This window comes from Aphis gossypii, unplaced genomic scaffold, assembly GCF_020184175.1.
Source record: "Aphis gossypii isolate Hap1 unplaced genomic scaffold, ASM2018417v2 Contig00063, whole genome shotgun sequence".
NCBI classification, from domain to species: Eukaryota; Metazoa; Arthropoda; class Insecta; order Hemiptera; family Aphididae; genus Aphis; species Aphis gossypii.
In genome coordinates this window covers 20,078-33,030 of record NW_026082997.1, presented here as the reverse complement: position 1 = coordinate 33,030, position 12,953 = coordinate 20,078, and the positions used below count along the sequence as shown (strand labels likewise).

The 12,953-nt window shown below is 26.6% G+C and overlaps 2 protein-coding genes and 1 pseudogene across 3 annotated transcripts; 1 reads left to right on the top strand and 2 right to left on the bottom strand.

Moving 5' to 3' along the window:
- Window positions 1-1,578: 1,578 nt before the first annotated feature.
- LOC126553072 (uncharacterized) lies at window positions 1,579-3,406 on the top strand (annotated as a pseudogene).
- LOC126553080 (uncharacterized) lies at window positions 3,358-4,258 on the bottom strand. 2 transcript variants are annotated; one of them, XM_050208269.1, is made up of 3 exons: window positions 3,867-4,258; window positions 3,572-3,780; window positions 3,358-3,491 (listed from the first exon to the last, which is right to left on the bottom strand). In XM_050208269.1, exons 1-3 carry the CDS (start codon window positions 4,175-4,177, stop codon window positions 3,460-3,462), a joined length of 552 nt encoding a protein of 183 aa, XP_050064226.1. In that variant the 5' UTR covers window positions 4,178-4,258; the 3' UTR covers window positions 3,358-3,459. The 2 variants fall into 2 exon arrangements, with proteins under 2 accessions (XP_050064226.1, XP_050064225.1); XM_050208268.1 differs by having other exon boundaries at window positions 3,366-3,494.
- Window positions 4,259-8,759: 4,501 nt separating this feature from the next.
- LOC126553078 (uncharacterized) lies at window positions 8,760-10,620 on the bottom strand. Its single transcript, XM_050208267.1, has 9 exons — window positions 10,340-10,620; window positions 10,094-10,233; window positions 9,784-10,020; window positions 9,652-9,726; window positions 9,541-9,591; window positions 9,412-9,468; window positions 9,258-9,308; window positions 9,129-9,185; window positions 8,760-9,064 (listed from the first exon to the last, which is right to left on the bottom strand). Exons 1-9 carry the CDS (start codon window positions 10,456-10,458, stop codon window positions 8,760-8,762), a joined length of 1,092 nt encoding a protein of 363 aa, XP_050064224.1. The 5' UTR covers window positions 10,459-10,620.
- Window positions 10,621-12,953: the final 2,333 nt, after the last annotated feature.

Sequence of the window (12,953 nt, the reverse complement as noted above, 5' to 3'; positions counted from 1 at the left end):
TTCTCAAAGAACATTGTAAGTATATATCATTAAACATAAAATATAAAATAGTTATAAATCTAATTTAATTTTTTTACTTATATAAAAACATCAACAGTTTTATCGTAAACATTGAACAACTGTCTCACAAACTTATAATATATCATACCACATCACGGCGCTCAACACAAACACACACGGAAAAAGTTCATTTTTTTTTCCAAATATTTCAACACTACACAAAATATCAATGTAAGTATATATTATTTTTATAAAAAAAAAAAAATATATACATATATAGGCAGATAGGTGTACGTTACATATAGAATGATTCAAACGAATACATGCACATTATTATTGTGTACGTGTACAATATTAAATTAAAAATTGTTTTTAAAATATAAATTACAGTATGTCTTCAATCGTTTCAAACAATACACGGGATAGAAAAATCAACATGTTCTAGAATCTTTAGAGTTTAGAATATTATCGTACTAACCCAGAAATCACCTTTAGATATGTAGGAGATTATTACCCATTTATGGTAAAGGATCATGTATTAAATATTTTAACCGATCCACTTCGAAATTATACATTAGTTGAACTGTGTATACAAAATGTAGGAACACAAAAGTGGTGTAGCAGTTCATGTTATCAAGGTGAAATATCTGGCGGTTTTCAAACTTACAATTCTATATACCAGTTTGTTTGATTTAAAGATATAGAAGCGTTTAAAGATTATTGTTATTAAACACAATGTATATTATGTAAACGGTTTTTAACAAAAGGAGTTTATTTAGAAAGTAACCCATTCCCTGATAGTATTGACGTCGTACCTGTACCCGTAACATATTCAGCATTTTTTGTTTTAGATATGATGAGAAATATATCTCATCATTAAAATTTTAACTAACGATAAAACAATTTTTCTAAGATGTATACATTTTAAAACATTAATTAATAATTATATTGTTATTTAGTTTATTGTAAAAACGCTGTCGAATAATAATAGTAAATATTAAAATCACTACTATTCGTTTAACGATAAACAATTATACACAGTTTAAAATAACATTTATTATTATTATTATTTTTTTTTTTTCTTAATCGAAACCATATTTATCTAACCCTATTATATTTAAACGCTTTTAAGGTTATTATTATTATTATAATTATACGCTTTATATATACGAACATTATTAATATAATTCTTATAAGATATTATATTTTAATTATTACCTACAAAATGTTGTATAAATTTCAAATAATGTATTATATTTCGTAAAAAAAAAATGAAATGACAACTATTAAAACTTATTATGTTTATGAAAACCATGAATTCATATGATTATATTATTAACATTGAAATTTATAATGTGAAAGATACAATTAATGTTGAACGTGATTATACATTTAATCACATAAGTTTGAAAAAATACTATGTAAGTACTTGTATCTATGTTTGCGTTCAACATTCTTTATTAATATTTTAACTGCGTTGTAAAAATTTATCACATAATATGAGTTGAATATTGACTATTCCAATCGAAGTAGCTGAACTCTAGTGATATTGATAAGAACTAATGAAATGTAGGTTTATGGTAATCTATAATATTATCATAATACTATTTTTAATACAAAATTTATATAATATGGCCAATAATATATTAAATTTAATAATTTAAATATACCTATTAATATATATTTATTATTTTATTTGATATTTACTAACTTTTTATTATAATAATTAAAATATAATATAAAATGTCAGCATCTGAGCATAGTTATTTTAATAAAACAAATGCAAATACTTACCACTCAAAAAGGTACTGCTGTGTTCCTCAGTGCAGTAACAAATACATGTAAGTTTTATGTTTTTATAGGAAAAATAAAAACTCAATACATAATGCTAAGTCTTTTATATTTAAGACCTGGTGATAATAGCATGAGTTTCCACACATTTCCCAGTCACATGCCCAGAAAACGTCAGTGGGAGATTGCTTTAAAAATGGGAAAAAAAACTCCTAGAAATGCTGTTGTTTGCTCATTTCATTTCCAAGACACAGGTTTTGTTCTTAGTCAAAAAAGTAATATTAATCAGTTCAACACTTCTGATTTTTACCTAAGTATTTTTATTAAATAATATTTCAATTATTTTACAACAACTTAGAACCATCACAACTGATTTCACGCCGTCTCAAAGGAAATGTAGTTCCTTCTATAAATCTTCCAAAAAGAAAACATGATAAAATCATAAATACCCCTACAAAACAAAAAATGCACAAAAGAGCTGAACGAGCAAAAAAGAGATCAACTGTTGGACAAGATTTGTTTGGTACATCAAATATTAGGTTTGTAATTTATATTATTTATTATTAAATAATTTTAATGCAGAGCCAAAAAAAAAAATCATTAATTATTTAAATTTGGTTTGTCAAATGCAATACAAAATAAATTATTTTAAAACCTAATATTATTTATTTACATACTAAAGTATCCTATCCTAAGTCTTAACTTATATAGATTATACATATAAAATTTCAATAAATATATTGTATGGATTTCAGTTTGGATAATACATCTCCAACTATTGACACAGGGCAAATATCTGACATTGAAGAACTTGCTACTGAATTACAAGATATAAACAGTGTTCAAATACTTGATAAAGAAAATATAACATTACATTTTGATAAATGTATTCAGGTTGATGGTTTGTACCGGCCACCTGGTTTCAGAAGTACCATTATGGATCTCATAAGAAATGATTCTGATATATTAGCTTTTACAGGAGTTCCCACTTTAGTAAAATTTCAAAAAATAGTTGAGGTAGGGGAGCTAATAGTTAATAGACTTCATTATAATACTCAATTTACTTTGGATATTTACCATCAGATATTATTAACATTGATCAAGCTAAAACTAAATATATCATATAAATGTCTATGTGTGTTGTTTAGTATTTCTAAAAGTACATGTAAAAATTATTTTTATAACACAATTGATTTACCTATTATATTTAATTATGAAATCTCTAATTATCTGGCCTTCAAAAACTACTATAGAAAAAAACATTCCCAAGTGTTTTATTAATTTCTTGTCTACAAGAGTTATAGTAGATGGGACTGAAACTGCTGTTGAAACACCAAAATGTCTAGCTTGTCGCATTAGAACATATTCATTTTATAAAGGCCGTCACACTATTAAATTCATGGTAGGTATATCTCCTGATGGATTAATTACTTTTTTGAGTGATGTATTTGGTGGTAAAGCTTCTGATAAACACATATTTGAAACAAGTGGTATTTTTGAAAAGTGTGAAGTAGGGGACTCTATAATGTCAGATAAAGGTTTTCTTGTTATTGTTGTGTTTCTTGTATATTTTAAGTGCTCTATTGATTTAGTGTACAAACTTAATTTATTCTAAATGTCTGCTGTGTTTGGTATACCAATAAATCTGGGTAAACTTAAATTATTTAATTATAATTTAAGTAGACCCTTTTTGTAAAACCCTGCTGAATTTAAAAAAAAAAAATTACAATTGAATTAAATACAGTTAAAAAATGTGTACAAAATTGAATTATTTAGGTACCTTGTAACAATGATTTAAAAACTTCTTCCTGAAGATCTGGAGGCAGTGATTCTGGGAAGACTTGTTTATAAACAGCAGTAGTGCAGTCAACGTGACAAAATTCTTTTACTGGTATTGGTTTATACAAATCAATACCAGTATTCTTTAATTTGCCCCATTGTTGACGAAGATCAGTGCAGCTTAAATGTTGTATCTCCTCTTCTGAAGTTCTGAAAGAAAATAATATTACAATAACATTCTTTATTGTATGTATAATAGGTACCATATATATTATATAATAAAATCCAGTACTAACTTTTGGAGCTTGAGCAAAAATCCCACAACATGCTTACATTTTCCAGTGCCAGCTTTGCAAGTACACGAACCAGTTATGACTGTATTACCATCTTCACACAATTTTGAAATATTTACTTCATGAGGATGGCCATTTAAATTGGATGTTTGTAAGCACAATGCTATATAAACCACTTCATTTGTATTTTCTTCTTTAATACCAAAATCTATTATATGATTGCATTGCAATATTTGTGTCCCTTCAACTAATGGCCTTTTACTATCACCAATGTAGTTTAAAATATCAATAAGTTCAATTATAGAAGTAAACATTTTTAAATATTTAAAAAAAAAGACAAAATAGGTGTATGAATTTATGTAAATAAATCAGATAACCATGAGTTTAAATACGAAATTTTATGTTTGCATATTTTGAACTATAGTCGTATTAATTATTTTTACATCAGCCTACATTTCATTATCAATCGTGATTCGTGATAAGAAGCTAGCGCTACCTATAGTCCATTGGAATCACGAATAACATATAAAGGAAGAAAATAATATCGTATCGTTTACCATTATTATCGTTCGACAAAGCGTTCGTATAAACCAAATCCGATCACGTTCAATGACGATTTATCGTTGAATTACATAAGTACAGTAGAAGCCGCTTATTAGAAATAAATAAAAATAAATATTAGAAAGAAACACTTTGGGACCAAAGTGAAATGTGTCAATTAACCGATTGTTTCTAATACGCGATTTGTTAGATTTATACTATGAAAAAAAATGTATGTATTTATGTATGATTGTATTCATGTAAAATGTGGTTACTCCATAACCATATTTTCATAAGAATAATGCTGCTCAAAACCTATTTCATCCGCACGGTTCTGATAACCGATAACTGAATAACCGGTGTATATGTCAACTAACCTTCGTCTAATTGATTCAAATAACCGATGTACTGTTTAAATAATCCGATTGTATCAATAATCCGTGTTTCTAATAATAGGCTTCTACTGTATATTAATTATTGAATAAAATATTACCATTTACAGTTTCAAAAATAAAAATAATAAAATTGAATCATCTACGTTCATCAAACTACAAATTGAAGAAATGTATGAACGACGTGAAACAAATTTTACCGATGCAGACCAAGAAGAAAAGATACACAAAGAAAAAATAAGAATAATAAACCAAATAATTAAAAAATTAAAAGATGAAAAAAAAAACAACTTAAACTTAACTATGAAAAATCACAATATGCATTATTTAAATCTGAATTAAGGATACGCAATTCTTAAAATTCACTGCACAAACAATTAGAATCTTTGAATCTAGACTAAAACTATTCTAAAACTTTGCTATATTTATCATATAATAATATACATTAAATAATATAATGAAATTTAATGTAACAAAGTATATTCGTAAAAAATTCAAGGTTAACACGTACCACAACAATGTATAATTGAACGTGTCAGCTGTGAGTTATGTTCCACAGAAGTGATTGTATGATACGTACGTTTGGTCTATGTGCGTAGATGGCAAAGTTCCAGCGTTGAGAATGAATCGCACCATCGTTGCTGTTCATGCAAATCATCCAATTTTAATAGCTTATTAAACAAAATGTTTAACAAACTATTATCTGAGAAAGAACAGTTTATATCAAAAAAATCAGGCTGGTCACTGAAATCTATAGGTAGATTGTATACAATTACGAATTAATACAGTTAATCCTCTTAAAGGAGGAAAAACATATTTAGATTTACCTAGTCATATTAAAAAAAAAAAAAACAGCTATTAATGTAAAAAATAACGATAACGAATGTTTCAAGTATTCAATACTAAGTAAGTACGATAATCGTTTGAATAAATCTCGGTTTAACAAAAAATATTTTGGTATGTTAGAAAAAAAATGCATCAATTTTCCAACACTTATAACTCAGTTAAAAAAATTTGAAAAAATAAACAATGTATCAATAAATTTTTACAGCTTAGATGATAATAATGTAATTTACCCATTACGTATAAGTGTATAACCAATATTGAAAAAAAAATCATTTTGATCTTTTTCTATTTGGTAATAATAATACAGCTCATTATTGTTATATTAACAACTTCTCGAGGTTTATTAGAAGCCAAAGAACTAAAAATTCTTCAAAATTGATTATACGTAAGAGATGTTTTACAAGTTTTGGAAATAAACCGTGTAAAAGCAAACTTTGGGGTGAAACAGGATTAATTAGACATAAAAAAATGTGTATTAAAAATAAATTAGGAAGACCTATAATGTTTGAAAAAGGAGATGACGATTTCATATATTTCAAAAACTATAAAAATACTCAATGAATCCCAATTGTTATATACGCTGACTTCGAATGTATTTTAAACCCTAAACAACCTGATAAATTCTTTCAAAATGGTAAAAAAAAATTACTCATATTACACGTCATTTACATAAACTTATGAGTTAAGGGTTTTATGTAAAAGTTGACTATAATATTATTTCGAAAAAATTAATAAAAAAGTTTGAAATTCCTAGAAAAGTAGTAATATACAGAGGTAAAAATGCTGCAAAAAAAATTATGAATAGTATGATAATTATAGGAAATAAAATTAATGATATTTATAAAACTAATTTACCAATTAACAAATTGACTTTAAAAGAAGAAAAAAATTTTCAAAAAGCTAAGGTTTGTGAAAAATGTTTATTAACTTTTAAAGATAATAATTTGTTAAAAGTTCGTGATCACTGTCATATAACTGGAAATTACAGACGATGTATTTGTGTAAAATGTAATTTTCAGCTAACTTATCCATCATTTGTACCAATCTTCTTTCATAATCTGGCATATGACAGTCACTTTATAATTCGAGAACTTGGATGTAACGATAAAGATATTCATGTTATACCTAATTCATCTGAGAAAGAAAGAAAGAAATCGCACCAAAATTTAACATAAAGTTTGTTGATACATACCGTTTTATGACTGAAAGATTAAGTAAACTAGCAAAAAATTTATCCGAAGATAAGTTGAGGTTTAGAGAAACTATTAAAATATTTTCTATTGAAGTGTTAGATTTAGTTACACGAAAAGGAGTCTTCCCTTATGAATATGTTGATAGTTGGAGAAAACTTAATGATTCTTTTTTACGGGTCCATGTATAAACCTGGAATTTATAAATCTGGACTGTAAAAACCCGGATTGTACATATCTGGACCGTATAATTTTGGACCGTAGAGTTATGGACTGTACAAACCTGCACCATACATATCAGGAACGTACATATCTGGGCCGTATAATTTTGGACCTTACAAATCTGGACCATACAAACCTGGACCCTAGATTTCTGGACTTACATAATACCACATATTTCTGTTTAAGGGGCATGAGTGGCAATCCATTTGGCAGGTTATAATTTTCTTAGATTTTAATTTGGTTCAAATTGTTTAAAAAGTGTTAGTATGGTCTTAAAGACCTTTGTTAATAAAGTGTCAAGTCTCTCACAGTTTTGGAGCTCAAATTTTCTTTTTCAGAATTCTTGTCAATTATACTAGATTAAACCGTTCGTTTCAAATACCAAATGGGGCTTCGAAAGTTCAAAATTTGAGTTTTTCGGCACGGACACATAGTTTTTGGGCGCGAATGCGCGATGAGCCGTTTTTGTAGTCTGATGATATAGATGACCTAATGCTGCATCGATGGGTTCAAGGTCGAGGTCATCCAACGTTTGGTTCGAGAGTTATGATTTTTCGTGTGTTTTTTGTACTTAGAAAATTATGTAGTTACGTGTATTTTGGATTTTAAGTTTTCGATTGATCACTTCGAAACTCGAGATTCTGGTCTTTTGGTGTACGAGAACTCAACCCGGTTCTGTGGTCGAAGTACGTACGATAATTATTTCGCTCATAATTGGAGTAGCAAAAAGTTGAAAAACGCATCACGTGATTATTCGTATTCTTTGTGGTATACGTCGGTTTAATATTTTAAACAATAATTATTTTGAACTTTTTTTTCGCATTTATCTTAGTAGACACTAGACATGTAGCTCATTATTTATTAATGTAAATCGATAGGATATTTAAACCTATGAAATAACAGGTCAATTCACTCTAGTCTCTAATATATAATATATTTGAGCTAACAACACAAAGTTGGAACGGCTGGATGTATATTTTGAAGTAGGTACTAGCTATAGAACTATATGTAGGATTATACAATATACTATATGTATAGGACAATATGTAATAATCGTAGGTATAATTATCACCGGTGCAGTGCAGTTAAGTTACCTATTAAAAATACATTTTAAAAATGCATATCAAAGTATTGAAGTACCTATTGTTAAATAAAAAAAAGAAGAATAGTCATAATGTTTTAAAAATATTTGTCAGTTATTACTAAACTACTAAAGGTATGTGTAAAGTGTATTATGAAGAAAACAATTGTATACAATGATCATGTTATTTTAAATAATAATCCACACTGGATTTATGAGCAAATGGGCTTAGAACTAAAATATTTTTAAACATCTTTTATTTTTGACATATATAGCCATACAGATAAACATACTTACAAGATAACGATTATGATTCAATGTTTTTGTATATAAATTATAGCTATACTCTCTTTTTTTATAAAAATTACAAAAGGTTAAGTTGGGTTAGGTTTTTTTTAATTTTTTAATTATTTGTGTTATTAATTGTATGTAATTGTACCTACCTAGGTAGTTGTTATTTTTTAACATTTAAAAAAAAAAAAAAACAAAAACTTTATAGGTTTATAACTTTATTATATATTTTATAAAACAATATAGTATAATACTAAAAATAAAAATAAAAAAAATACCTATTTATAAAATAAAAAAAAATACTTAAAAACAAAATTGTAAAAAAAAGAGGGTTTTATGAAAATATCCTCAAAGAGCCAGTGAAATTGTTGGTGCAAAGGGGACAACGCTTAGGTTCCAAACGATTTAGACAATCTTCACATATTATTGTATGGCCACAGGGTATCAAGGCGTGTGTTCTTTCTTCCACAATACATATTACACACAGCTGTTGTTGATTTTCCAATGAAGGAAGAACGGGTGGAATTCGCACAAAAGGAATGTTATCGATATCTAGTTGCCGTTGCCTAGCCTCACGTTCCATCATCATGATCATATCAGGATCCCTGTCTTCTGGGGTATAATAATCTTCCTCATTTTCTAATTAAGAGAATTTAGTTCAAATTAAAAAATACATAGTTTAAGTTATAATAAATGTTCTTACCACTCATATCAGCTGCGGTTTCCTGGTCTAGGTCTACTACCTCATCATCACTGACATCTAAGTACATTTAGAACAGTTAATCAACTCTAAGTGAACAGTAATAAATATATAAAACAACTTTATTCTTACCAAAAATATTTCTTCTTTCATGATGGACATCATGATTTTCAACAACTTCATCTGAAAGAAAATAAATAAATGCATTTCATATTTTAAACCATAAACATTGTCTTACACATACATAAATTGATTATATGAAACGTATAATAAATGTTGTTCTTACCACTCATATCAGCTGCGGTTTCCTGGTCTAGGTCTACTACCTCATCATCACTGACATCTAAGTACATTTAGAACAGTTAATCAACTCTAAGTGAACAGTAATAAATATATAAAACAACTTTATTCTTACCAAAAATATTTCTTCTTTCATGATGGACATCATGATTTTCAACAACTTCATCTGAAAGAAAATAAATAAATGCATTTCATGTTTTAAACCATAAATTCATTTTATATTTACCATCCATATTATGGTTCAATACTTCTCCATTGGGTATATCTAGCAACTGAGGTACTTGATTTTCAACAGCTTCATCTAAAATAAAACAAATGTAATTTATATTATATTGATATATTGCTTTCTCTAAATTACTATAAATTTGTCCTATTGCCAGTGCTCGCATTCTTTCTTCATATCCAGCTACACTATAAGAACAACGTTTTAAAAATGTTCCTACGCTTATTAATCCTTGCCGAAGTTGATGACTTGCAGACTTAATCCGCTTATCGTTGGCGACATATTTTGCCCGTTTTGTATGTAAAATGACTAAACCATTGTCTGTTTGGTTAAGCTTTATTGAATAGTTTTCAATAAGTTTGCATATATTTCCTTAAAAAAAAAAAATTGTTTCAACACAATAAACTAGGTTATAAATGTAGTGTAAAAAAATGTTTTATTTTACCTAAAAATACCCAAATATTTGGATGAGAAGTCTGGAACATTTGTCGTAGTTTATTGTGAAACGATTCAACATTATTATTAGTCCTAAATTTTTTTTTGTATACAGACAGTACTTCTACACCAACGTTTTGCAGCCAATATCTGTTAAAAATTAATTTTAATAATGATTTTTACAAATATTTAGTAGGTATTACAAATACTAATCATTGCAGTCATTGCACTCAATTAGAGCTTAAGGTTTACATACCGTTCATAGTAATTGAACAACCTGAGCATATTTACATTATGCATAGATGCATAACGCTTTGCTTCAATAAATCCTTCTTCAATTCGTTGAGCTGGAAGTAAAGGAATTACCATAATCATCTTCAATGTTTTTAAAGCGGCTTCATTAGTGTTGATTAAATTCAAATAACCTGAACATTATTTCTTTTTACAATTTTGATCGAGCCTCGACATAGGTACTTTGACGATTCTTTGCATTTATAGTACCTATAGTAATAAATTATAATTTATAAGTTTATCATATAAAAGTTAAATTTATGTATTGCATTTAAATAAACATTTAAACATGTTTGATGGTATATAGGTATCTAATGATTATAATTAATGATAATTCCTAGTTATTAGAAAATATTGAAACATTAATTCTATATTTTTATAAATCATTGTAAGATATAAAGATGTATATTAATTGATTTATACATTACAATAATATTTAAACATATTATTGAAGACAATTAAATAATAATTGCCACTAATATTTTGGTTTATGTAAGAATTTCATCTATAACACAGTATTGCAAATTTGATTAAATTAAGATATATTATTAATTGGATCCATGTAGGTATAAATGTATTTTATATCCATTTAGTATCCACAAAATTATAATTAAATAATAAAAATAAATAATATATAGAATAGCCCAAGAACATGAATGTAACTACATTTTGTTAAGTAGGTAATATGGAAAAATAACTACTTGCTTTGTTTACATAATAATTTCCTTAACACCCCTGCTATTACTTTTGGATTCTAAGAGAAACAACGAAGCTAGTGGTTTTACACTAGTTTATTTCTTCTTTTTTTATTCTATATAGGAAGCTACAAACTAGTTTTATATTTGTATTTGATGTCAAAAAAAATTGTTTATAATAGATTAAAAAAATAAAAAAGAATAGAAAAAGATTACACATTTACAAATATATTATTTGCAATAAATTCAAAATATAAATGATTACAGCATAGGCGTAACAAGACTTCAAAGTTGGAGGCTTTAGTCATTCATAGCATTTTTTTAAAAAGTAAATAAGGTGGAGGCTTTGCCCCCAAATGTAATATAAATTTAAATCAATAAATTAATATTTTTTTTATTATTAAGGTGTGTGTATAATAATTATCATAAAAAGTGCAATGAGGAGGTAAACATAAACTATTAAAATGTGTTATTTTAGTTAAGTACAAAGTTCTTGATTTTTATATCAGTGAAATTATAGAATTTATATGGGTAACATAATAATAATACACTTGTCATTACAGTTTAAGCTTCTGCTCACTGTATGCTCAATAGGTAGGTACCTATATTATATTGGCATTTTTTAAAAAAAAAAAGGTTTCAACAGCTATAAGAGACAACTTAGAGAACTGATTTAGAAATATAGTTGAGTAAACTTGAGTAGTTGACATTGATGAAAATGTTATCATATAACATCACTAGATGTGAAACTTGTTGAAACAGAAAGTGATAGATGTAGTATTTTATATAAATTTAGAAAAACAGATCACTACTTCTACAATTAATGTTACATTGGGTCTATTATTCTGGGTGAAGATTATTTTTGTGTTTACTTTATTGACAATTCCTATGCAGTATGTAGGTACTGTATAATTAAAATTATACTTACTTGGTATTGTTTCTTTTTGAGCCATTTTTTACATAAATGTACCCTTGATGCTCCATGATGATTGAAACAATTTAAAGATAAAATATTAAATTTCAACTCACCAAAAGTCTATAATCTATATTATGGATATTAATATATTATACAAACTCGAAACTATAGATATTAATACTAATTTATTAATTGTGTACGTTTTATTTTTGTCTGAGCGATATTGTAACCAAATACTAATCTATAGTATTTGTTGTAACTATTATCTTATCAGATTTCTATAAATAGTATTAAAAACTATCTTAAACCACACGCACATCGCCCGTATTTTATATGAAAAAAAAACGTGGGCAGAATTAAATAATAATAATTGTGAAATTTTTAATTCGATGTTTATTACGCCTATAGACAAATATGAGATTGAAAGATAAACACAACAAATCAAAAATCATACAACTTTCTTTGAAAATGGTCTAACAAATCTTATTCTAAAAAAAACTGCTAGTATACCATATCGTACCCACTGACAAAATTATTTAATCACTCAATCTCTTTGGGTATCTATTTATCCATTTATTTGCTTAAAAGATGTATAATTGTACATACACCTGATGACCCCACAATCTGTAATAACTATTACTATAGAGTATAGACCAATAACCTTATCTTTATTGCTATCTAAAATATTTGAAAAATGCCTAAAAATCAGAATAATGACATTTTTAAATAGTAAACATTTTTTCTCTAAAACCTATTTGGTTTATGACTGACAGGTATACTGATGATGCATTATTTGAAATTAATAAATGTATTTATTCAAACCTGGATTAGATGTAAAAAAAGATTTTGATTGTATAAATCATAGAATTTTTTTAAAAAAAATTAAACTATTGCGGGTTGAGAGGAAAAATGCATCATGAATTATTAATTAATACCTATCTAACAAATAGATCGTAAGTAGTTAGGGT

Excerpts from the sequence above, each read along its gene's own strand:
- LOC126553080 (XM_050208268.1), bottom strand. The coding sequence starts at position 4,177 with ATGTTTACTTCTATAATTGAACTTATTGATATTTTAAACTACATTGGT. Across the intron at positions 3,781-3,866 it reads TTTTTGCTCAAGCTCCAAAA|AACTTCAGAAGAGGAGATAC; the intron begins GTTAGTACTGGA and ends ATTTTCTTTCAG. Across the intron at positions 3,495-3,571 it reads TTTTAAATCATTGTTACAAG|CAGGGTTTTACAAAAAGGGT; the intron begins GTACCTAAATAA and ends TTTTAAATTCAG.
- LOC126553078 (XM_050208267.1), bottom strand. The coding sequence starts at position 10,458 with ATGATTATGGTAATTCCTTTACTTCCAGCTCAACGAATTGAAGAAGGA. Across the intron at positions 9,592-9,651 it reads ATTGAACCATAATATGGATG|ATGAAGTTGTTGAAAATCAT; the intron begins GTAAATATAAAA and ends ATTTTCTTTCAG. Across the intron at positions 9,469-9,540 it reads TGAAAGAAGAAATATTTTTG|ATGTCAGTGATGATGAGGTA; the intron begins GTAAGAATAAAG and ends AAATGTACTTAG.